The 27,255-nt window shown below is 41.6% G+C and overlaps 1 protein-coding gene across 10 annotated transcripts in view; it reads right to left on the bottom strand.

The window, feature by feature from the left end:
- The window catches only part of DNM3 (dynamin 3), a 346,807-nt gene that overhangs the window by 80,734 nt on the left and 238,818 nt on the right, over window positions 1-27,255 (bottom strand). For 7 of the 10 annotated variants that reach the window (XM_038758051.1, XM_038758044.1, XM_038758045.1 and 4 more), the window contains 2 exons: window positions 15,269-15,380; window positions 5,131-5,142 (listed from right to left, as the gene is read on the bottom strand). In XM_038758051.1, coding sequence (XP_038613979.1) covers window positions 5,131-5,142; window positions 15,269-15,380 — 124 coding nt within the window. The remainder of the gene's footprint in view (window positions 1-5,130; window positions 5,143-15,268; window positions 15,381-27,255) is intronic. The other 3 variants (XM_038758053.1, XM_038758048.1, XM_038758052.1) reach the window with 1 other exon arrangement.

Raw genomic sequence — 27,255 nt, 5'->3', positions numbered from 1 at the left:
TTTCATCTACTGCCACTTCACTGCTGTGTGACCTTAGGCAAATCACTTAGTTTCTCTGTGCCTCAGTTTCTGCATCTGTAAAATGGGGAGCCCCACTCGGGAAGGAACTGTGTCTGAACGGATCATCTTGTAGCTAGCCTAGTGTTTAGTCTGCTGCTTGGCACATAGTTTTTAACAAAGAGCAAAATGATTAATACTACTTAAGCCAGATAAGACTTTATTCCAAGAGTGTGGCCCTCACTGAGTCTTTAAAAGTTAGTCCCCAACACAATGACAAAAAAGCCCCAAATAGCAATCCGTATTTGAACATTTTTCATGCAATATTTTATTCCCTCATAACTTGACTTTTTCTAACCATATTACAAAGATTCTTTAACTTAGTTTAATAACTTATATATGATCCCAAACATTTTTTTGGACAAAGAAAGTTTTTTGGGAGCATATATTATCCATACATATTCTCCCCCTTTTAGACTGTGAGCCCACTGTTGGGTAGGGACTGTCTCTATGTGTTGCCAATTTGTACTTCCCAAGCACTTAGTACAGTGCTCTGCACATAGTAAGCGCTCAATAAATATGACTGATTGATTGATTGATTGATTCTGGGAGCCTAGCCTTATCTGGAGAAAAATCATTGAACACAGAAGGAATGAAGGCCAGAATTTGGTTTCTGTGAAGGTTATCAGAAAAACAGAAAAAAAATGAAGCCTCATATTGGGGAAAACTGGACAAAAGGAAGGGATGTCTTTTTACTGAAAGAGACCAGATTTTCAAAAATGATACTCAAACTGAGCACCAGTCAAGCCAATAGCTCTACTTGAAACAAATGACGATGGAGCGCCTATAAGAGAAGAAAAAACAAACCATCCCAGCTGCACACATACGTTAACATTCCTGAGACGGACGCCGGCAAACCAGGATGTCTGGTCTTCCTAATGAAGCAGCCGAGTTGGACTCTGTGGTGCAGTGACATTCATCTTTGGAGGAGAGAGGCCCTAACCTAAGCAATTAAGTATGTTGTGATGCCAGCAGAGGAACATTTTCAAGAGGAAAAAAATAAGTAATAGGTCTGGTAGGAAAATATTTTCCCTAGCAGTTGAAATCTGCTCTTCACAAAAGAAAATTCTGATTTACAAAGAGCGAAATGGAAAAATCCTCCAAAGAAGAAAATGGTCTGCAATCTTTGGGGCCTATGAAATCTGAACTGGCCTAGTGGAAAGAGAACATGGGCCTGGATATCAGAGGAGCTGATATGTAACCCCATTCTGCCACTTAACTGCTGTGTGACAGGCAAATCACTTAGCTTCTCTGTGCCTCAATTTCCTCATCTGTAAAATGGGGCTTAAATACTGGGTCTCCCTTCCCCTTAGACTGTGAGCCCCATGTGGGAAGGAACTTTTAGCTAGCTCAGTGTTTAGTCTGCTGCTTCGCATATAGCGTTTAACAAAGAGCACGATGATTAATACTATTACTTAAACCCAATAAGATTCTTTTCCAAGAGCTTGGCCCTCATTGAGTCTTTCAATGTAGAAGCAGCATGGCTCAGTGGAAAGATCCCAGGCTTGGGAGTCAGAGGTCATGGACTCTAATCCCGGCTCTGCCACATGTCTGCTGTGTGACCTTGGGCAAGTCACTTAACTTCTCTGAGCCTCAGTTACCTCATCTGTAAAAAGGGGATTAAGACTGTGAGCCCCAAGTGGGACAAGCTGATCACCTTGTATCCCCCCAGTGCTTAGAACAGTGCTTTGCACATCGTAAGCACTTAACAAATGCCATCATTATTTTATTATTTCAAAGTTAGTCCCCAAATATTTCTCAATCCAGAAAGCATGATGAAAGTTCGTTGTTGTTTTTAAATCGATTGTTTTGTTCCCTTTTACTATTTTCTTTTCTGGCTTTCACATCAGGTACTACAAATATGACATCTGCCTGTTCCTAAGGGCATTGAATCTTCTTCCTGAGTGATGATGCTCAAGTGAATAGCTTGCACTTTATATACTTAACCGTTGGGGCCCTTTCATCCATTTCATCTTCCTGTTCTTGGCCTCAGGACGGCATTATTAGGCTTGGGATTTACATGTCTGTGCAATATCAATGCCAGAAATAATAATAGTAATAATGATAATAACAAAAACAGTATTTGTTAAACACTTGCTATGTGTCAAGCACTGTTCTAAGCACTGGGAAAGATACAAGTTAATCAGTTCAGACACAGTCCCTGTCCCACATAGGGCTCACAGTCTACATTCATTCAATCATTCAATAGTATTCTGTGTGCAGAACACTATACTAAGCACTTGGAAAGTACAATACATCAAAATGGTCCACCCAGCCTGGTATTTTGTCTCTAACAGTGGTGACAGGATATCTGGATTTACAGTAGGATGGTTGACCTCCATTATAATCCTAATTCTTATGATTAAAGCATCCAACATACCTAAACATTTGCTTCTCCATTTCTGATTTTCTCCCTAGCAGCCCATTATGGCCACGAATTTATCCAACCCCCAACCTACCTCCCCCAGAGTTGTTAGGAAGAACATATACAGTTCACTTCTTGCTTCCCTACTTAACCAATATTCCTACACAAATCATTGGCAGTTGCAGTCATATTAAAGCACATATTTAGTGCATTACAAAGATGAAGATTTCTCAATGCAAACCATTTCTACATTTATTCCATTATACAAGATTCCACAAAATTAAGCAGCAGAAGATTTACCACATTTGTTTTTCATTCTTTATGTATAGAACTCGAGTAAGTTTGATGAGTTCCAGCTTGTTTACCCTGTGCAAGCTGGCCCAACTAAAGCAGGTCCTATTTAACTCCTTGCATTTGATGAGACCCACTTCAAATGGACCACCGTATATGAAGAGGCACTGACTTCATGAGGTTTCTAGTATGTTATCAGTGCTGATTTACTTTTGCTAAGAAGATTAAGAATTAGCTGCCTGAGGCAAATGTTACCCACAATATCACAAAGCCATGTTCATTCCTAAACATTCTCCACATTAGTTTTTACTATACCCACAAGGAAACTGATTAAATACTGATTCTATTACAGAAAATTCCAAAAAATCAAGCAGCTAGGTAAATTAGCCCACATTCCGAGGACATAAAATTAATTAGGATGGGTCTCAAATTTAATTCAATGGTTAAGCTAGATATCCATGAGGATTTGTTTAAGCTTCAGGACTTTGGTGTGTCTGTCTTTCACCTTTCCAACTTGGATATAATCACAACAGTGGTATCTGTTAAGTGCTCACTATGTGTCAGGTACTGTACTAAGCACTGGGGTGGATACAAGCAAATCAGGTTGGATTCAGTTCCTGTTCCACGTCGGGCTCACAGTCTCAATCCACATTTTACGGGTCAGGTAACTGAGGCACAGAAAAGTGAAATGATTTGCCCAAGTTCACACAGCAGACAAGTGACAGAGCCGGGATTAGAACTCATGACCTTCTTGACCTTCTAAGAGTAGAATTAGCTGAAAATGGGAGAGGAAGGGGATGCAAGAGGGCGGAGTTCACGGATTCGTTATCTCTACAAACACTGAATGGATTACAGAGGTAGACTGTGGCATCTACATCCTTAGAGGTCTTTAAGGAAAGAATAGGTAGCCATTTGTGCTGGATTACAATCCTATTTCTAGGATTCTAACCATGTGATACATTTTGTGGGCTAGTATATCTGAGGGCTTCTGGACTCTATACAGATTAAGCTGTTGTGTAGTCAAAGTTTGATCATTAAGAATACATTACGGATATTTTTGAGTCTAGTTTTGATGGGCTGCCACACATTCTCTTCATACCATATACAGGTAATAGTCAACCTCTGTCTTTGGCTTGCAACTCAAAGTATTTCATACATTCTCATTTTTTATATACCCTTTTTAATAGTCCCATTTTTTTTTCCCAAGAAATGGACATCTAGATTGGGAATGGGCAAGTGATTTTTTTCCCAGAGCTAAGCATCAAGTCAGTAACAGGCCAGAGGAGTTTAAGCTCATACTTTGTTATTAAGGCTTTGCTAGCTCCAAGGAGGGCAGAAAATGGTGCTAGGAATTCTCGGGGGCTCAAAAGAGATCCACATGGGAAGGGTTAAAACCACAGCTGATAGAAAACCAAGAAAGGAGGTCATCATATTGAACCAAAGAGCATCTTCCCACACTCCAGAATAGAACCATGGCTAGTATTAAGATGTATGAGATACAGTTTTCATTTTATGGATGACTACTAGGACAAAAACCTGCAAAAAACCAATTAGCCTGTGAACTCCTAAACTGGTATATTATAACAACACAAAAACATTTTTAACATTTGTATATGTTGCCTAGTTTCTCAAAACCTATCGTACACATTCTAATTTTCCTCCTCCTCCTCCATTCCCCACATCCTTGGAGTGCTATCCAGCTGGAATACATCAAGGGTGCAGAAGCCAAGTCAAATGTTGGCCCCACCCTTCTCCATCCATTTTAAGGCACCTTCAAAGCTAGTGCACTGATCTGCTTCAGCCTAGCCAACAACGCCAGAAATCCTGTTAAGACTCCAGTGCTGGTGGGTTTCATATATGTGTATATATACATATACATATATACATATATATATATATATATATATATATATAAAACTATCCATTAACATGAGAACTTTGATATTTGAACCAAAACACCAGCTGTAATGAGTTTCATCAGACTGTAGTTACCTTTCCACAGAAAGTTCCTTATTATCAAATCTCCTTAATCTTTGCTTTCAGGGCACTTTAGTCCCTCATAATATCAGCTTCTCTGAACCGCCGAATAAACCGGCATCAGGTAATACCAAACATTTATCTAGTAATAGCTGAAACAACGGGCCACTATGGTGCTACGGACTCAGTTTTGTTTCATTAAAGTTGCCAACATTTTCAATACTGTAAGTGACAGCAATCATTTGAACTTGCCCAGGAATGTCTGCTCTGACCCCAGACAGTGCTCGACAAATACCATCGATTAGATGATTGAATGAATGACCCAACACTGGCAAGGTAGCCATAGAAAGAAGTAGGGATGGGAGTGGGAGAAGGGAACAGGGAATGAGGGCAGAGATCAAGAAATGGGGGAGTGAAGTTTCACAGGACAAATAACTTACTTTGTTGTTCCCCTTTGGATGAAGCCGTAGGAAAAAAAAAAGAAACAAAAACAGAACACAAAGAAATAGGTTAACACCATCAGTTCATTGCAAGGCTGCAAAACCTGTCAGGTTATGGAATAAACAAAATAAAAAAACTTAACATATTCACTATCAAAATGAAAAGGCTTCCAGAATGCATAGGCGAGCCAGAGGATTGCTAAAGCTATATGAAATTGTAAATGCGTAGCAGCGGAAAATGATTATAGGGATTTTTTTCTTTCTTTCCACTCAGAACATCTTGTGTATGGGAGTGCAGCCAGAAAGATTCGTTTTCTTTCCCCCTGGTGAACTGGTAATAAGTGAACTATTAGCATGCGAGGGAACCCACTTAACATGTCTGCGTGCCCTTTAATGACGATCCCTCCTCCTCCGACATGCCAGGGAGTGGAAAGTTTCACCAGCCAATAGATTTTTAAACAAACATTACATCTTGGGTTTCTGAGAAGGGGAAAAAAAATGGAAGAGTGGGGAACAGAGGAAAGGAGTGGGTGGTTCTGGGGAGGTAGGGTAAGTAGAAGAAGTTACGGCAAACATCTGCACAATTCCTTTATTTTTTTTTAATTATTAGTTTTGCCAAGGGCTGGCAAGGAGGCAGTAGACTATAGAGTGGGGATGGGGCCAAAATAAACACAGGTCCACATTGAAGAAATAGGGTCTGGAAGGATTGGCCTCAAAAGATCTAGTCATTTTTAAAGTTGGGAATCTGGATAGAGACATAGCGAGCGGCAGTCATCAGCTGGTAAATGGATAGGCCCTTTCAAACTGAAACTGCTAGACTGTGATTTACATCAAGTAATTCAACTCACATATGGTTTTAAAAAAATAAAAACAGTGATTCATTACTACTAGGGCAGCCTCTCCACAAGGGTAAATCCTGTAGTTGGGGGAAGGGAGGGAGTGGGAGAAGGGGAAAGGAGAGGAGGGCATGGAACAGCTTTGGAGTTCACTTTCATAGGGTCCTAAAATAATCTCTAGCAATACTGTTACCAAAATATGTGCAACTGAGGGGTAGGAGGAGAACTGGGTGGACTTGCGGGTCAAGTTAGAAATTTGGCAACTGGTTCTAAAGCTTTGGACGGACATATGCTGGGGGAAAAACAACACAGTGAGAAATCTGGAGGGACTCTCGGATACACTGGACAGTGAAATGGCGAAACTCGACAGAGAATGTATTTCTGAAAGTTAGAGCAGATCAGTGACTTCAGGAAAATGCCTGCTCCACAGACCATGGCATTACCACTATTATCGGCTACATTAAATTAAGACATTAAACCTTGGGGTTCATTTGGGTTATCAATCATTTGACAATTGGACATTAAAATGCCAAAGATCTGGTTGTGAGCTAACATTATGGTTCGTCTGGGATTACTGAGGAGTAAAGGAACCATAATCCGTACTGCAGAATAGGCTAGCGTGGCAATAAGGCAATAAAAGTCTCTACTTTGTGCCTTACCGGGAGCAAGCCTTTGGAGAATAATACTTGTACAGAGGTGTCTAACGCTGCTGAAAATACCTTAGAACAGAGGAAGTTTACTGCCATTCCTCAACGGTGCAGCTTTTGATCTACGAAAATACGTTTCGGAGGTTTAACCAAGTACTTTTGCACATTATGGAATGACTGACTTTCACACTGTAGGGCAGATGTTTTTTATTTATGATGGCAACGGTGATGTCTCGACGGGGAAGAGGCACTATTCTTTAAATCTATAAAATGTCCAACTGCTTGATCTGATTTTTTTATTGTTTAGTACAACCATTTCTCAGTTGTCTGGTGTAGAAGAAGCCTAATGGCCGCGGAGTGGTGAAACTGAATTTCTAATTGAAGTTGTAATTTTTTTTATATATATATTACTGAGCTGGCAGTAGTGTATGTTTAGATCACCGACATTTCCACTGATGGAAATGCTATTAAGGCTGAGCTGAATTGGCCATTGGGGGTTAGGGAGTTGCTGCTTTAAGTTCTGTCTGAAGCGCGCTGGGTGAGCTGAGAATACAGAAGGGGCTTGAATGCTGGTGGGCTAAGTACGCTAAACTTAAGTCCAGTCCTTTGGCCTGCTACATGAATAGACAACTACATGTAGTCATAATTATCATCTTCAACAAATATTTATCAAACATCCTGGCACTTGAGTTGGTGCTAGTTTCTGCTAATCCAAACTATTTTATTAAACAATCACTCTATCAGTAGCTCCACAGTATAGGAATGATGGCAGGCTGGCAAAAGGATCCCAGTATAAATTTTCTGGCTAATTGGGAGTTGCTACTGCTAGTTGCTGATTTTGACAATAATAAATCGTTATCTGGATCAAAATACCCATTTATCAGGCAGAGATGTAAAAGTTGGGCTGGTGAGTGGAGCCTGTTAACTGGAAATTAGAAAGCATATTCAGTACCTTAAAAAATGAACATTCTGCCTTCCGCCCCACAGTGATTATATACATGCCTTTATACTCTACCATTTCCCCTACCTGTAGCTAATTTTAATATCTGTCTCCCTGTAGACTGTTAGTTTTCTTAGGGCAGGGATCATGGCTACCACTCTATCGTACTGTACTATCCCAGGGTTTTTTTTCCTAATGTATTTGTTAAGTGCTTACTATGTGCCGTACTGTACTAAGCACTGGGATAGATCCAAGGTAATCAGGTTGGACACAGTCCATGTCCCACAGGGGGCTCACAGTCTTAAGCCCCATTGTATAGATGAGGTAACTGAGGCACAGGGAAGTGAAGTAACTTGTCCAAGTTCACACAGCCGACAAGTGGCAGAGTCGGGAGTAAAACCCAAGTCCTGAGACTGTGAGGTGCATGCTCAATCTACTAGGCCACGCTACTTTGCACAGTGTCCTGCGAACAGTAAACGCTTACTAAATACCGCTGATTGATTCTGCCCACCAGTGTTAGGGTTATTTTAAGGTATGCATCTACCATTAGTCAGCCCAACTAGTGACTGATGATAATCCCTAAAATCCCAGTGGAACCACAAGTAGGATTTAGAAATTGGGGCTGGTCATTTTCGAACCCGTTGTTCACCCACTCCCATTGCTAGGGAGTGAGGGCTTCTGGCGAACCTCCTCGACACAGCATCCGCAACAGTTACAGCAAATAGTACCTTTTGTTCCTCTAGATGGTAAGTTTACTGTGGTCAGGAAACATTTCTACCAACGCTGATGTATTAATAATAATAGTTATGGTATTTGTTAAGTGCTTACTATGTGCCAAGCACTGTTCTAAGCACTGGGGTAGATACAAGGTAATTAGGTTGTCCCACGTGGGGATCACACTCTTAATCCCCATTTTACAGATAAGGTAACTGAGGCCCAGAGAAGTTAAGTGACTTGCCCAAAGTCACACAGCTGACAAGTGGCAAAGGCGGGATTAGAACCCACGACCTATGACTCCCAAGCCCGTGCTCTTTCCACTAAGCCACGCTGCTTCTCTTATTGTAGTTCATTCTCCCAAGAGGTTAGTACAGTGTTCAGCACACAGTGAGCACTCAATCGATTGATTGATTGATTAGGAAGCTTGATGTATGTTCAGAAGTGAAGTGAAACCCTTTTAAAAGACGAAAAATGTTTAACCCTGTTCTGGCTTCATTATGAAGCTGGTCTCATCCAAAAGCTCTTACAATTTATTCAAACTTCCACGAATCTCTTCGGCATTCTTCATCTAATATACTGCTCAGCTCTCCCTTACTCAGAAGTCCCACTTACTTGGGTCCATACAGGGGGTTTCAAGGAAAGGGAAACTATTAAACATAGGAGTTACAGCTTCAGGGATTCATTTTTCATGTCAAGACATAATTTTTAATCCTGTCTTTTCAAACCAACTGAATTCTGCCAAAAAGTGATCAACCATCTGCAAACTTATCCTCCAGACTCCAGCCAAGAATACATTACATATGACTCATGTTTTTTTGAAAATCTACATATTTAGGTGTAATGGGAAAAGGTTTGTGTGGGTGGATAATATTCTATCCTCTAAAATTTCCAAGCAGAGACTAAAATCACAGACTTTGATTCTCTTACAACCACTCTGGAAACGAAAGGTACCTTCACATGAAAAGTACTCTTCCTTTAAAAAATGTTAAAATCCAATGTTACTCTCGAACAACTCAAATAGCCGATTATGATTTTACTGCTGCATAAAACTCACAGAGCTCACAGTCCCCTCGACTGTGAGCACATTGTGGGCAAGGAACGTGTCTACCAACTCTGTTATATTGTACTCTCCCAAGTGCTAGTTCAGTGCTCTGCCAATAAATACAACTGACCGATAAAATACAAAAAAGATGTTTTAATTCATCCAAATTCTAACACATATCCTCTTAGCCAATGGGAAATAAATCTGCTGCCTAGCAGGCTCAGGTGATTAGTAAGGGCCGGCCTCCGCGAGTAAGGAGATTGTCTCAGGAAGCACTATCCATGGATCGTCCTGGATAACTGAGGTTAAAAATTTGAAAGTGCTCAAACAGAGTCAGAGCTGTGCCTGCATGAATGGGGCAGGAGGGAAATTCAATAGCTGTGACACAAAGTTCTGAATGTGATGTTGACATACAGAACATGGGCTGGCAAATATTTCCTCGTCTCAGGGAGGCCAAATGTTGAAAGCCGTCCCTGATAAGGTTACGATTTTTGTTGCACAGACACTAAAAGGCAAGGTCATGCAGCATGGTAGTGATGGGCTTGGAAATAGATCATGATTTCCCTTCCCAGTCCATCCTCAAAGCTTTCGTATTCAGTTCTGTACAGAAAAAGAGGGTAGAACATGAGAATAAGCATTTGTACAGCAAAAAGCATGAAGAAAATGCTGTGCAGTTATTTGAGGGATTCAAACTGAAGGGGAAGCAGCATTGTTTAGTGGAAATCAGAAGTGGGCTCTAATCCTGACTGCCACTGGCCTGTTATATGACCTCGGGAAAGAGTTTCTTAACTGCTCTGTGCCTCAGTTTCCTCATCCCTAAAATGGGGATGCAATATCTGTTCTCCCTCCTTCTTAGACATAGAGCAGGGACTTCATCTGACCTCATGATCTTGTATCTAACCCAGCACTTAGTACAGTGCTTGGCAAATACTAGGCGCTTAACAAATGTCACAATGTTATTATCATTGTCATCATTATTATCAAGGATAAACTGTTTAGGTGGTCCTCGAGAAAACAGGGCTAGGAAATGAGAAATAAAATAACGTAACAAGAATGTGGACTTCGAACATTTTAGAACTTCAGCAGAGGAATAATCTCCAAATGAATGGATCCCAGCTGAGGGGTGTAACCTGGTGATTTACCAAGTGTGCCACTGAAGTACTGACTCTACCGGGTTTTCTTTTTATTGAGCATGGTAGGGTGCACTTCTGGGCCCAGCTTGTGGTATGCATGCAAATTACAATTTCAGAGTCTTTTTAAATTCCGGGGCACATCCAAGACACAGATTGTCATCTGGGGGCTCGTGGTGGGAATACTAAGGAAAGGGATAGGTCCACCTATCACTCCTTCTTATCCTCTGTGTACCTTGGGAAAAAAATTGGTCTGTTCTAAGCCAAGCAATGTAACGAAAAAGCCGTCTGAGGGAAATGACAGGAGTACTCACATGAAGCCTTCAAAATTAAGTTGGAAAAACCACTAATGAGTATCAGATGTATTAGTACTGGACTCATTCAACACAGACAGCTTTCTCCATCTCTAAGTCTATAATGCTAAAAGGCCAATTGCTTTCATTTTCAGGAAAATTACGCGAACACACACAACTCTGCAGTGGGACACAAGTGCTTACAAAATGGATTGAAGAGAGGTCACAGTGCAGTGCAAGCTCATTTAAATGATAAAGATTAAAGGGCATTAAAATATTAGGAAGCACTTAATTTCCTAGAATTTCCCAGAAGGTCCATCATTTTTTTTTACAAAACCTGTTTTGGAAAATATGTTTTTAAGAGTCACACTGATGGTGTCCAGGGGTGACACTTGTGAAGGCCACAATTCCAGGCACCTCCCTCTAGACTGTAAACTCATTGTGGGCAGGGAATGTGTCTCTTTATTGTTATATTGTACTCTCCCAGGAGTATAGTACAGTGCTCTGCACAATAAGCACTCAATAATACCACTGAATGAATGAATGACTGTGATCTTGTTTGTGCCACTCTCGACACACAGTACCATGGTGCCAAAGCAGCGTGGCTCAGTGGAAAGAGCCCAGGCTTTGGAGCCAGAGGTCATGGGCTCAAATCCCGGGTCTGCCAATTGTCAGCTGTGTGACTTTGGGCAAGTCACTTAACTTCTCTGTTCCTCAGTTACCTCATCTGTAAAATGGGGATGAAGACTGTGAGCCCCACGTGGGACAACCTGATCACCTTGTAACCTCTCCAGCGCTTAGAACAGTGCTTTGCACATAGTAAGCGCTTAATAAATGCCATCATTATTATTATATTTTGCTGAAATCCGTTCTCCTCCCAGGTCCTCATTAACATAGCCCTCACTTCCAAGCTTCAGAACTCGGTGGCAGGTGCTGAAGCACAGGGAGGTAGGGCACTTAAAATAAAAATACCAGACCAAGAGGCATCTGGTGTCCTATTAATCAATCAATCGTATTTATTGAGTGCTTACTGTGTGCAGAGCACTGTACTAAGCGCTTGGGAAGTACAAGTTGGCAACATATAGAGACAGTCCCTACCCAACAGTGGGCTCTATTAGTAATAATAATAATAATAATGACATTTATTAAGGACTTACTATGTGCCAAGCACTGTTCTAAGCGCTGGGGGGGTTACAAGGTGATCAGGTTGTCCCACGGGGGGGCTCACAGCCTTAATCCCCATTTCACAGGTGAGGTAACTGAGGCACAGGGAAGTTAAGTGCCTTGCCCAAAGTCACACAGCTGACAACTGGTGGAGCTGGGATTTGAACCCATTACCTCTGACTCCAAAGCCTGGGCTCTTTCCACTGAGTCATGCTGCTTCTATTGGTCCTTTTGGTACCAGACAAGGGGCACACTAATGGAAAACTAATATCCGGTGTAAAATTGGCCATCCTAGCCATGCCTGTCTCAAAATGATACTGCTGTGGAGAACAACTTGTTCACAGCTACTGGGGGTGTTCTCTAAGCTGTGTTCTTTACAAGCACTCCGTCTCACTTTTGTAAGAGAAGGTGACCACTATTAAAGCCATAATGAATTCAAATTGTGCATTGAGACTAGAAAAATATATGAGCTATAAAAGTGAAGTCAGTAGTGTTTGTGACTAAAATCTACAAAGGTCTTAAAGCATCATAGTTTAAGGCCGACTGCCAGGCTGAATTTCCTCACTTTTCTTTGTTTCAGGGTTATTTGAATGAGTTCTTGGTCGTGATTGCTTACTCAACTCTGGAAAACCTGTGCTTTAAACGCAAGTGTTACGTAAAAATCGCCAAGGTATTGCCATTTAAGAAAACCCAGCTGTTGGTTCATTTTCTTGGGTTGTTCCATGCCTGCCCTCTCACAGTCATTTAAAAAAAGGGGAAAATAGTGGACAAGCAGAGTGTAGGCAGTGTAATAACCTCATAATAATAATAAAATTAATAATAATAATAATGGCATTTTTAAGTGTTTTCTAAGTGCCAAGCACTGTTCTAAGCACTGGGGTAGATACGAGATAATCAGGTTGTTCCATGTGGGGCTCACATTCTTAATTCCCATTTTACAGATGAGGTAACTGAGGCACAGAGAAGTTAAGAGGCTTGCCCAAGGTCACACAGCAGACAAGTGGCAGAGTCAGAATTAGAACCCGCATCCTCTGACTCCCAAGCTCATGCTCTTTGCACTAGGCCACGCTGCTTCATGCCACACTGCTCAAGGAATCAGTTCCACGAATCCCATGCCTCTGGGTCCTCCTTCAAACCCTACAATAACGTCAATGAACACAAAGGCCTTACTGGTGCGTCTTCAGAATCTGAGGCTGACGTGCCCCCCAAATTTGACAACTGCCTTATAAAACTCTGTGGAATTGAAAATATTCACTCCTTCTTTAGTTCCTATACACTCAATCCTTGTCTCTCCATCCTACTCCTTACTTTTCTGTGTTTCTGTAAAGACGCTACTGCTTTAAGAATGTGATGTGCTTGAAGAACTTTTATGCTCAGCACTACATGCTCTTTGACCCACCCCAGCGCTTAGTACAGTGCCTGGCACACAGTAAGCACTTAATAAATACCACCATTATCACCACTATCATCCAAGACAAAAAGATGTAAATGCATGGGCACAAATTGCAAGATTAATCTAAGTACCTTCTAACTCTGTTGCAGTCTTCAGAATGTTTAGTACAGTGCTTTGCACACAATAAGAACTGAATAATATCTTATAAAAGATAAATAAAAGGTTGCTGTGTAATAAAGCAGCAGTGTATTTCTGCCTAGTCACGATTCCAATTCTCTCTCGCCTTCTCCAAACATATCTGTGTGGATTCATGACCAGAGGCCACCCAGGAACTCTAGACGGTAAGCTCGTTGTGAGCAGGGAAAGTGTCTGTTTATTGTTATATCGTACTCTCCCAAGCGCTTAGTTCAGTGCTCGGCACTTAGTAAGAGCTCGATAAATACGATTGACTGACTGATGTGCTGTCCTCTTGTTGCTTGGCGGGGCTGAAGTTGGGGGACATGCTAAACCTCAAATAAGTAGGAGGGGTTAGCTCTGGGTTTGGGAGCCAGGCAAGAGGTGGAAAGGCATCTTGGTGGACTGATGGTTGACTGCATAAAAGCCTCTTTATATTTCACAAGAACCTGCAGGATGCTGTGGTTCATCTCGGCCCTTCCCGTGTCTGTCTCCCTGCTGAGTTCCCGCCTGCCCCTGCCTGGGATGACTGCAGTCTGCTGATCTCTGGGCAACCACATGTCATGGAATGAATGCCATGCCAGAGGGACATGGCAGATTCGATCCAAGCTCTGTTAATGAGCTTAAATGAACCACGGTGGCTCACTGCGGAAACTTCTTTGGATGCAGAAAGCTATAGCGTTTAGAAGCCGTCCATTTTCCCAGCTTCCCAGCATCCACTCATTCCTAGCCCATAAAACCTCTGTTCGGTACACTCCTTTATTCACAAATACGCCAGTGGGAACCCAATCCATAATTCAATCCACTTTAAAAGTCCTCTGTCCACAGAACTCCCACATAGCAAATGGTTCCTTAAGCTCCATTCTGAAGAGATTTTACTGAATATGCATGAGCCAACAGAGAATCCAAGGCCATAGGACAAACATTGCCTTGTCTCCCAGGTGCTCAGGGAGCAAATCCAAGCTGAGGTCAGAATTTTGGTTGGGGTAGAGAGTGGCCCCAAGAGTTCTGAATTGAAGTCCAAATTCACTTTCAAGAGGGCTCATATCCCTCATGAGTTTGGATACAAACTCACTGTCAGGATCATTGCCGTTGAATAATGATAATAATTGTACTTGTTAAGTGCTTACTATGTGCCAAGCACTCTTCTAAGCATTGGAGTAAATACAAATTAATCAGGTTAGACACAGTCCCTGTCCCACATAGGGCTCACACTCTTAACATCCATTTTACAGATGGGATAACTGAGGCCCACAGAAGTTAAGCGACTTACCCAAGGTCACACAGCAGACAAGTGGTGGAGCTGGGATTAGAACCCAGGCCCTTCTGACTTCCAAGGCCTGTGCTCTACCCATTAAACCATGCTGCTTCTCTAACTAAAGGACTGCTCTACAACCATTACTTGCATATAAGTACACACACCACAGATGTAGCCAAGATTTTTCTGCTTCTTTCATAACGTGAAAGTGACTTATTTTCATTATTGACATGCACCACCTTCGCAGTGCTGATAAGAATCATCAGAGAGGAAGCAAGAGGGCTGTAGCCCGTGCATTTCTAATGGGATAACTTAAAATCATTTTTAAATTCCAAAAAGGAATTCTCTCTGGGGCTGACTTCACAGAGATCACATTTTAGCAGGTGGCCAAGTTCTTAATCAAACAGAAGGGTTAACATCTAACAGAAAAAGCATAATCGATTGGGGCATTTAGAGAGATGACTTCACTCAAAGATAGCAGAATCCTTAGTCAAAGTGGTTCCTTGACCGGAGTCAGGAACAAAAGCAGAGTGGTTCAACTTACTAAGGATTTGTCAGGATAGACGCCAGCTCGGAGCAGAGAGGCCTTCCAGCAATCCACATCCTCCTGGGTGTCACATGCTAGCTCGAGGAAGCGGTAGTCCTTGTATACATTTCTAGAAGGGAGAAAGAGTTTTCTGTTAAACTGGATCTTTGTCATTCAGAGGTATGACAACAAACGCAAAATCTGTGGAAACGGTACTAAAATAGCACCTCTGGCACTCGGGGCTGCCCAGAAATGTTTAACTGCAATTGTTCTTCGTCGGTGGTTGGAGTAGTCTAGGAATGTAGTGAACAAACTTACTGTATCTGATTAGTGAATCCACCCATTTATTCAGAGGGACACGGCAGATTCGATCCAAGCTCTGCTAACGAGCTTAAATGAACCACGGTAGCTCACTGCGGAACCTTCTTTGGATGCAGAAATCTACACTGTTTAAGAAGGAGTCCATTTTCCCAAATTCTAAACTTCTTAAGGTAAAGTGAACTTTGTTGAAGGAATCATTTCTGTTAAGGCCTCAGAACCGCTACCCTGCATTTAAACGTAATGTCATATCATTCTTCCGAACAAGAAAAACATATAAATTAAGCAACAATGTGACTCCCAAGCATAATTTCTCTTCTTTTTTAGCCACTTCTTCCAAGAGTATTTTGAATAGTAACTGTTTCCAAAGATTTTTCTCATATGTTTGCCTTGTAAGGTTTACGGCTAACTCCCTCACATGTTGACAATTCAGAATGTAAAAAAGAAATTATTTTAAATGTGCTGGTCAGCAGTCTTTGGAGAAAGGGCTGCAAGGTCTGAATGGAGCTAAGTAAATGCATCTTGCTAGATCTTAGATATAATGGAATCAGGTTTCCACTTGCAGAATAATTATTTTCCTAGAAGCAACAGAACAATATTTTTGGATGCTCTAGATAATCATAAATTGGTCATGCTTGTAGCAAGTAGAAATAAGTAGGGATTGCCAGGTATCCCAGGAACTTGTATGAATAGAGTTTTGTAGGTCAGAATTGAAATATAAAAGGTGGTGGCACCACAGCTTTCTTTTTTGCAGCTTAACTCATTTTGGGGAAAAAAAAACTATAAAAGGCTTAATGGAACGACCCACAACAAACAGCATATTTCATTTTCATAAAAATGGGCAAGATCATAAGTACATTTCTCACACATCAGTTAACTTAATTTAGATGCTGTTTCTTGAACGGTTACTAGATGATGCTTCCCTCATCCATCAGTAGCATTTATTGGGCACTTACTGTGAGCAGAGTACTGTACTGAGCACTTAGGAGAGTGCAGTACAACACTAACCCTACTCACAAGGAACTTACAAGTCTAGAGGGGGCGAAGGACAATAAACTAAATTACGGATACGTACTTTAGTGGAGTGAAGCAAGGAAAATCCTTCAAGAATCAAATTCATCTCCACGGGTCTCAAACTGCTTTTGGTCACAATAAATAGGATTTCCCTCTTGATAGACCAGCCCCCACCAAACAAGGACATTATTTCCAGGAGCAGACAGTGCTTAGAACAGTGCTCTGCACATAGTAAGCGCTTAATAAATGCCATTATTATTATTATTATGTGTGGAGGGACTTGGGCCAATGAAAATCATGAGACCTCCAACCCACTGCTGCTTAGGGAGGGGAGGACAGGTGTGGCATCAGGGTAGGTGCCTGAGGCTGAAGGGGGCAAAAGTGGATTTACCCATTGTCTACTTTGTCCCCTATCCCTCACCCACTGCACGGACTACCTGGCCATAACTTATAGCTCCCTTTGGGCAGGGAGAATCCTGGGAGGATTGGAAAGCTTAGGAATGTATATAATAGGATTCATTACCACAATCACACGGTGGATACAGGAAATTAAAATATGACCTGGCTTCCAACCCTCTAAAGGTTTTACTCCAGGAGGCACTCTGTCCGCAAAGTCTTATTTTCTCCACAACCTGTCCCATTCCCATCTTTCTCCTACTTCTCAGCTGTTTCTCTAGAAGAGGTCTCTTGCTAGATCTTTAAATCACCTGAGAAGCAGTGTGGCTTAGTGGCAAGAGCATGGGCTTGGGAGTTAGAGGTCATGGGTTCTAATCCCGGCACCGCCACGTCTGCTGTGTGACCTTGGGCAAGTCACTTAACTTTTCTGGGCCTTGTTAAGTCATCTATAAAATGGGGATTTAGACTGTGAGCCCCATGTGGGACAGGGACTGTGTCCAACCTGGTTACTTTGTATGTACCCTAGTGCTTAGAACAGTGCTTGGCACATAATAAGCGCTTAACAAATACCATAATAATAATTATTATTATAAATCTGCCCCCTCTAACCTGCACTGGGTCCCTTGCATCCCTCCTAGTATTATTTTGGTTTGGGCACCTAAACACTGCAAAGGATCTGGCTATAATGAGTCAATGAATTAATCAATCAACTATTTATTGAGCACTTACGATGGCCACACCACTATGCTAGGCAATTAGGACACTACAATATAGTGGATTTGGTAGACATTCCCAACCCACAAGGAACTTACCATCTGGAAAGAATACTTTAAAGAGGCTATACATCAAAGAATACATTTCACTTCCCTTCCCAGGCAGTGCGACTATTTCATAAGACTGTGCTTCCCATCTTTCCACTTAACCTATCCCGGAAGTTCCTCCTTTCCTCACAAAATATTCCCCTCCATCTACCTCACTTTTCCTAACATGAGTATAACTTTCTTGTCATTAAGATTTCTCTAGAAACTGCAGACCCTATTTGGATACCTAAGTACCATCTCTTTATTCACTGCATTTTTAAGTAGAAGAAAAAAGGGAAATAAACTGAACTGCAAAGCTCATTCCCAGAAGGGCTTCACCAATAAACGTATATCTTAATTTAATTTTGCTCACCAACGCATAGTCCAGTACCTTTATCAATCAAGTTCCATTAACTTAGGGCCATAAAGGCAAAGTTTATCCAGAAATAAGGTATCTGGAATTTATCTAACATCAATATTTTAATTACATCCTGCAAAGAAGCAAAATCCAACATTCGAAAATGCATACTGTAAAGAAAATCTCACAGGAAGAAGGCTGCTAAAGGGAATCATAAACTCGGTATTTTAACATGAACTCCCTTTAATATCAGGATTTAGCCTTGCTTCCAGGAAATCTTAACAGATGTGGAAATTTTCACTTCTCTTTCACATATTACTGGATTTAATTTTAAAGAAAGAATAGGAGCAAAACAAATGCATTCATGCGCAACAAACCTAATGAAAACAAGCAAGGGCATATTTTTTACCACACGAAAAACAGAAAAACTTCAGCTCCCTTAAAAAAATTTAATTGAAGGAGTCAGCATGGTACCCTCCTCCTTTTTATTCCATTTAAATATACAATTTCCCTTACTAAACTTCAAACATATTCCCTTTAAGTCTCAGCTAAGGGAAGGAACTGACTGAGTCCATTCCAAAATAAGAACCTTCTAAGAACAACTGAGATGGGTACTGGAGAGTAGCAACTGGAAGTCAATTAGGAACCAAAACCACAGTTCAGCCCTCCCCTTGTATTCCCTACTGATGAAACCCTTAAAAAGGTAAGGTGTTCAGTTCTGGACATCATAAAGTGAAACAGGACAATTAGTAGAGAATTCAGATAAGGACCCTAAAAAATGATTTAAAAGTCTGAAAGAGTCTCAGAAAAAATGTTAAAAGGAACAGATCTTAATCAGTTTGGTTGGTTGATTATGGTATTTATCAAGGGCTTACAATGTGCCAAAGCATTGTGCTTAGCGCTGAAGACACAAATGAATAACCCAGATGCAGAGATTGGAAAGAATACATTTTGGGAGTCAACCTAATAATGGTCTTAAAGCAGAGTCTGTTTTCTTTTTTTTTTCAGCAGAAAAGTATGGGAACAGAATTCCTGCCCTTCCTTTAAAGGGAAAGGTGAGAAATGCACAGTAGATACTCAATGAACATCAATAGTCAGCAGCAAGAAAGCAAACCCCTAAAGTTGTAAAAGTTTTGCAGAGGATGGAATTTTTTTTAAAAAAAGGAATCTCCCTGCTTGTTTCATTCCTAAAAGCTATTCAGGATCTCTCACCTCCAGTCTCGAGGAAAATAAAAAATTGAGACATCTTATTCCTTCTTCTTCCGTTCTGGACTGAGTAAGCTTGAACTGAGATTTTGAGAAGCAGTGTGGCCTAGTGGTTAAAGCCTGGGCCCGGGAGTCAGAGAACCTGGGTTCTGTTCCTGGCTCTGCGACTTGTCCACTGTGTGGCAAGAAACTCCACTTCTCTGTGCCTCAGTTACCACATCTGTAAAATGGGGATTAACACTGTGAGCCTCACATGGGCCACGTACTGTGTCCAATTTGATTAGCTTGACTCTAACCCAAGGCTTAGTATAGTAACTGGCACGTAGTAAATGCTTAACAAATTCCATAAAAAAGAGAATTCAACAGTTCTAGAACTTTCTTTAATAGAAAATAATATCCTGCCTTCAAGGATATGGAAGGTTAGCATGCTGAAGGAGTCCAGCTAGTCACCACCAATACTGAGAACAGAAAATGAAAAGGTGGTTTGCAAAAGTAGTGTTAAGGATTTAGATGAAATATAAGGAAGAATTTCCTTAAAGTAAGGATCGCTGAAGTATTGGAATAAATTAACAAGGGAAGATTAGCCCCAAGACTCTATTATTCTACAGACTTAAGGAAAGGGTGAAAAGCAAAATAATTTATTTGGCCAAATTTTCACAGGGGCCAACTGCGTGGGTGAATTTGTTGGAAGGTGAAAAACCTCTGTTGTCTCGACAAAACGAAAACAAAGCTTACAAAACCTTGCTCAGCACATTACAAAGCAAGCAATGTGACAAGGAAGATCTAGATGAAAATGCCAGAGCTTAATACACTGATATTATAAAAGGTAAAGGGACCAAGGTGGAAAGATAAGTACCAAGCTGCATCAAAATGACCTCTGAATCTCAACAAATCACCTACCAATTCCTGCCTATATATTAAGTAGCTAAGAGAAATATATTCTTTTAATCCATTAATATTTTCCTTCCTTCTGTGTCTGAGACAGAGGGCAAGAAGATTGGGTGTCTAGTGAGGCAAAGTAGGCATCTTAACCTTGGGAGAGGGTCCCTGAAACACATCCATCGGCCGATGACTGGAAGGGCAGTGAAAAGCGGGGCAAAAGGCAGAGAGGAGGCAGTCAAGAAAGCTCAGTTTCCTTTTTCCTGCATCACCATTCCCCATCTTCCAAAACTGAACCTGAGAAAATTCAGTCTCCCAAACAGACAACAAGCACTGGGAAGGAAGCAGTGCAAATGACACACGGAGAAAGAGGGAGTAAATACTGCTCGCCCACTGCCCTGGCTGAGACCCAAGATTTGTGGAATAAAAATCTCCCATTGGGAAGGGGAAGTACAAAACAGGGAGATGCGAGTAGGACAGAGATATCAATGGGGAGAGTTCCAATCTGTTTCCCAGTTGCTGTGTTCTCCAGTATTTAAACACAGGCCAGTATTTCATTTCCAAGTCTGTCAAATTATCATGAAGACCCAATGGAATAGGGCTCAATTTGTCTTCCGCCGGGCACTAACAGTGTTCAAGTTACAAATCTCCTTACTTCTTAGACAATTCTTTCCAGCATTAAACTCGGAAATGCTTGTTTCTGGACTATGTAGTATTCTCAAAGGGCAGGTCTGTAGATTTATAAACCAATCACTTGGTAACTGGATCACAACGGAGGCGGATCGAGAATCTAGTTTAGGATGTTTTCTGCTCTGCACACAGTAAGCGCTCAGTAAATACCAGTGATTGATAGTTCTGGTTTGGATGGCCAGTTTGGAAGAGATAGTTACGGTAAAAGAAGGAAATGTGTCTGTCTACCAGCTCTGTAATACTGCACTCTCTCAAGGGCTAAGTACATTACTCTGCACACAGCAAATGCTCAATAAGTACCACTGAATGACTAAAGCAGATCTATTTACTCTATATGGATGCAGCCTGGTACTCCAGGTTTTTGTCTGCACAATTTCTGCAGGAACAAATCCAAGTCACAGTGATTGCATGCTAAAAGTAGGAAGATGGTTATTAATGGTTGAAACATTTCGTGGAGTGTTAAGTGCCAGGTCGTCTCTTTTCCTATTTCCTCTCTGCAGAGGGGAAATGCTGCTTTATAGTGCAAACTGCAGTGGTTGCCACACTGTCCTTCTAATCCCTGCCTTCTGCCACTTTTGAAGGGGGGTACCTGTGGTCAGATGTTTTCATCACAATTCCTATTTCTAGACTGTAAGCTCGTTGTGGGTAGGGAATGTATCTGATAATTATTATACTGTACTCTCCCAAGTGTTTTGCACACACACAGTAAGCCCTCAATAAATACGATTGAATGAATGAATATTCCCAGTTTATGCCCAATTAAGCAATGTCCTGGGAGCTGAGGCCTAGGTCAAACCCATGAAGCCAAGCAGAACCCAAACCTGGGATCACCTTGAATGCTTACTTGAGCTTGGTTCCTGAATACAGAGCTCTGAATTCACCACTAACACAGACGCTAACTTCACATCTGACTTTGGTTCCCAAATAACCAGACCAACAACTCGGATGACCCCTTGATGAGCTAGTGAATTAATGTTTTCACATTTTGGTGATGACGAAACCACTTGTACATTACAGGAAACACACACCCACTCTTTATGTTCATTATAAATCTGAATATACCTCAGATGTATATTTATTATCCAGTGTACAAAATACTTCACCAACAGCCTTTTTTTTCAGATTATCATGCAGCAATCCAAAACACTGCAAGCCTCCAATCCCACAAATCTACAGTCTGTTTTCTTTTCCAGGTCCTTTGAATTTCAAAGAAATGAAGTTTGACTATATATAATACATAGTATAAAATAAACAAATGCTAAAGAGTATATATAAAGAGATTTATTGAAAATCCCTGCAACGTCTTTGTTTGGTCTAAGAAGGTGACTTTTCCCAAATGTGCTCCAAATAACACATGTAAAAGACAATGAAGAGGACCCAGTCAAAAGATGATGGATACTAACAAGCCCGGTCTAAACAGCAATTCTTTTATACTTGAGGAGGAGAAGAAAATGATATCCAGCCTGGCAGAGTTATGTTTATAAAACCAGATTGCTAATGAAAATAAGCAAGGCAAATTTCAACAACAGAAAATTGGCCCAACTCCCTGGGTTAAGGATGGAAAGGCTGATCTCACGACTGGGGAAAAGTCACGGTGATAACAGAAATGACCCAAAAAGCACATTTTACCCTCCGAATTAAATCACTCACTTGAGCCTGCTGGGATTATCCTCCTGTCAGCGTGGGATGGGAATCATAATGGAAATGCTGACAGACCTTGACGGCGGCAGAGTGAATGGTGCCAATATGACAGAATTTGAGTTTGTGTAATTATAAAATGGACAGGGTTTCTAAAAGCATTCCAGTTTTAGCTGGAGGTTGGAATAAGGATGGGGAGTCTAAGGAAGAGTTTTATTTTATCTTTCAGTGCATAAAATGCATTTTACGACATTGTAAGGTCCCTCTTCCATCAATTTTCCCTCCTTCCCTCTATTTTCCAATCTGCCCTCATCTCTCCTCTGATCTCCCTAACCCTTCCTCTTATCCATTCCTTCCCTTTCTCCTCCATTTTCTACTGAAAATTGCCTTGCCTGCTTCTCTACTCCCACCTCCCTCACCAATATCAGGGAGACTTTTAGAACTACCTAGGTTGGTAGGGGGTATCAACCCCCAATTTCTTCACGCGACATCCGAGGCTGACCAGGAACAAATGTGGCATGCAGTCCATGGCCCACAGGCAGATGCTACTTGCCAGTGTACTCCACTGGCCAAAAGGAGAACAGTTCCTATACTGAGAACTAGGATTTAAAATCCTTACTCTAGTCAAGACTTCTCGGATCTACGTATGGCATTATCTGAACATTAAATTGGCGGTTGCGATGGGATAGGGTGAAGGGGAAATCTAATGCGATGGCAAGTATGGCCCATTTCTCCACTCTTGTCAAAAGAATTCACCTTTTCGGCAGCCCGAAACCCTAAAAGTCCCTACCAAACTCATCCTACTTGCGAATATGTTTGAAAATGAATGGGGTGATGGGCAAGAGCGCAGCATGACGGCCCTACTGGTTAGACCTCGAAACTCCTTGTAGGGACGCCAGGACAGAGCAGACCCCATTCCTCACCCCTGCCCTCACCACATCCTGGGACAAGAGAGTCTGAGAAGATCCTTAGATTGTCAGCTCCTTGAAGAAAAGGACGGTGTTCCTGAGTGTTGCCCAATAACAATAATAATGATGGCATCTATTAAGCGCTTACTATGTGCAAAGCACTGTTCTAAGCACTGGGGAGGTTACAAGGTGATCAGGTTGTCCCATGGGGGGCTCACAGTTTTCACCCCCATTTTACAGATGAGGAAACTGAGGCACAGAGAAGTTAAGTGACTTGCCCAAAGTCACACAGCTGCCAGTTGATGGAGCTGGGGTTTGAACTCATGACCTCTGACTCCAAAGCCCGTGCTCTTTCCACTGAGCCATGCTGCCTTGTGCCTGGCACAGTGCTCAATAAACGTTGAGAGTGATGAAGATGACTAGAAGGGGAAATAAACAAAACCTTCAGATATTCCATTTCCAAATCGGTCTGAACTTTGTATCAGCACCCAGCACGAGCCAGGTTTGGCCCCAGGAGCCTGAAGGGGTAGGCTGACGTCGGGCCAGAGAGCGTTCGATCAGTCCAGACAGCTACTTTCCTCTTAGCCCCACTTTTAGGGGTTCAGTTGCAGGGGTGGGGGTGAGGAGGCTAGGGTGCTGCTAAAAATGAACCCAATCAAGCCCAATCTTGGGTCAGCTTGTGATCCAGTTGGGTCCCCTCAATTGTGGTCTGGACTGGGTCTTGGATGGAATTGGGCTTCAGACGTCTGACCTGTTCTGGCCTCCTCACCTTAAAATGGCATGTACTGGGCAAGGGAAGATAAACAGATACATAAATAAATATATTTTTGTTTGTTTTCCATTGTTGGGGGGCGAGGGGGAAGAGAACATACGAAGGGGAGGGCTGATCATGTTTCTGCGTATAATATCTATCCACGCCGCTCACTGTAAAGTGAGAAATGACACTACACCATGAAAAGCATAATTACATGTCACCTAACCACAAATCCACTCTTTACCGAGACTCTTTTGGCCACCCAAGTACTTGTTTTTAATTCAGGGTGCCAGAAATGTAAAAATTGACAGCTCATCAAAATCCAGAATGATTTTTAAAAACATCACATTTTTGGATGTGAAACAACCACCATCTTGCAATTAATAGGTGGTTCAAAATGTTTCCCACATTCCAAACAAAATATCACGGACATTTATATTCTCAAAAAAATATGCTACCTATTACAGAGTATTCATCTAACACTTTAATGCAAGTGGTTCCACTCAGACACTCACTGACATCTATATAACTTGAACACAAAAAGAAATAGGCAGAAACAGTGTTCAGATGCCCCAAAGCAACATCTGAAGCTGATCCTAGAGCACTGCATGTGAACAATGCTTTGCTTGAAATTCTATGAAAAATAATGACACTTTGCAAACCCAGGCAGTTACAAAATGAGAGAAAAAGAAATAATAAGCCCAATGCAGTTAGGGCCCTGCAAATATTTTCTTTATGAAAGCATCCATCTGCTCCGAGTTAACTGCTATGTGTGACTAACATTTTCTACCAAGGCGTGTGTCATTTCAGCTCTCTTTGCTGAGCTTGTGTGTGTTAATTAAAATTAATTACACATGCCTCTGAATAGTTTCCCTCTGAATCCAGGGACTATCTAAGCAGGAAAAATCTAAACAGAAGAATATAATTTTTGATTCAATAGGTGAACTACAAAGTTTTACGTCTCCCCTTGGCTAGTAGTCTCAGCTAAGCTACTCTTTGTAGGGAAGTTTCTTTCTTACTAAATCAACTGAAGACAAATAGGAGCGGAGATGCAATGTTTTGTTTTAAGTATGCCTGATATTTTAGCAGACGGTAATAAAACCGGGCTCCAACTTGAGTTTCCACGAATGCCACCGTCACCTAAGAAAGTGAAAACTCCCCAAAAACAGAGGTTATTGTAGGTTCTGGCTGAGACTTAACCGAACATTTTCAGAGCCAGTAGCTCCAAGGCAGGGGTTATTGCTCTACATCATCAAGATGTTATAATAGCCTTGCTAACAATAATGGAAAACAATAGGATTTGCCTAAGGGAAATGGGCCTGAGTTTATTTAACTGGGATTAGATTTATATGGCAGAAGAGCTTGTTATTATTATTATTGTTATTTGTTAAGCACTTACTAAAAAATGCTGAGCACTGTCCTAAGCACTGGGATAGACAAAAGTTAATCGGGTGAAGCGCAGTGCCTACCCAACATGGAGTATGCAGTCTAAGTAGGAGGGAAACGGTTGTAGCTGTGTCCCCACATTACAGTTGTGGAAGCTGAGGCACAGAAAAGCTAAATGGATTGTCAAAGGTCACACTGCAAGCAAGTGGCAGAATGGGATTAGAACCCAGTTCCCCCGACACCCAGGCCCATGCTTTTTCCACTAGGCCATGCCGCTTCCCTCCTTTTCTTATCACTCTACTCACTCATAACTGCCGGGTTTTGTCAGTGTGACTTATGACCTCCCTAATTATTTGCTACCCTGACGGCCAGTATCCTACCACCCATGATCAAATGCAGATCACTGTCATTCAGCCGTTAAAATGTACCTGCTATACTGGGCTGGAGAGGGAGGAGGTCCTCCTCGATGGTGAAATAATTCAGGTATTTGTAAGTCTTCCTTGGTTTTAGGCCCAGCCAATACACAAACTGCGGATAATAAAAGTTCTTCCTCCTGAATTCCTCACCAAGACAGCTCAGTAGAGAATCGAGTTTCCCCCCATCCACAGAGTTCGTCTTTTCCACAACTGCTTAACTCGATACTTAATATATAGGTCGGGCACCCAGAGGTTAAAATGGATAATAATAATAATAATGATGGCATTTGTTAAGCACTTACTATGTGCAAAGCACTTTTCTAAGCGCTGGGGTAGATGGAAGGTAATCAGGGTGTCCCATGTAGGGCTCACAGACTTCAACTCCATTTTACAGATGAGGGAACTGAGGCCCCGAGAAGTTCAGTGACTTGCCCAAAGTCACACAGCTGACAAGTGGCAGAAGCGGGATTAGAACCCATGACCTCTGACTCCCAAGCCTGGGCTCTTTCCACTAAGCCACACTGCTTCTTATGGATGACTGGGCTAATTTATTTTGCTTATTAGACGGCTAAGGACGAACTCTACAACTTCTGAAAATGATTTCAAAATTGGTTCTAATTTTAAAAAATCTAACTGTTCTATTAGGCAGAGGATGACTTTTTTATGTCCAACTTTTTTTCTTAAGACCTCACACCCTCCTGATGATTTCAGTCTTGATGTCTGTCCTTTGCACCTGTATATATGTATATATGTTTGTACATATTTATTACTCTATGTATTTATTTATTTTACTTGTACATAGCTATTCTATTTATTTTATTTTGTTAGTATGTTTGGTTTTGTTCTCTGTTTCCCCCTCCTAGACTGTGAGCCCACTGTTGGGTAGGGACTGTCTCTATATGTTGCCAACTTGTACTTCCCAAGCGCTTAGTACAGTGCTCTGCACACAGTAAGCACTCAATAAATATGATTGATTGATTGATTGCACTAACCCTAACTCCCAGAGAACAGCATTTTGAGGTGCTGCTGTGGTTTTCCACCCCCTCTCTCATCCCAGCTCCCATGGGCTTTACTTCAAGGTTGCCTGGAGTCGCCATAGTTCTTTGCAGCATTTTCACAGCTTGTGATTGCTCCCCTATCATTAATGAACAGCAGCTGGGACTATTTTACAGTACCCAAGTGGTGACACACTTGTCTTCCAGTCTACAGGTCTAGTCCGGTGGGGGTGGTGAGGGCCCAGGA

This window comes from Tachyglossus aculeatus, chromosome 16 (assembly GCF_015852505.1).
Source record: "Tachyglossus aculeatus isolate mTacAcu1 chromosome 16, mTacAcu1.pri, whole genome shotgun sequence".
In the NCBI taxonomy this organism is placed as follows: domain Eukaryota; kingdom Metazoa; phylum Chordata; class Mammalia; order Monotremata; family Tachyglossidae; genus Tachyglossus; species Tachyglossus aculeatus.
This window is presented reverse-complemented; position numbering and strand designations above follow the sequence as displayed.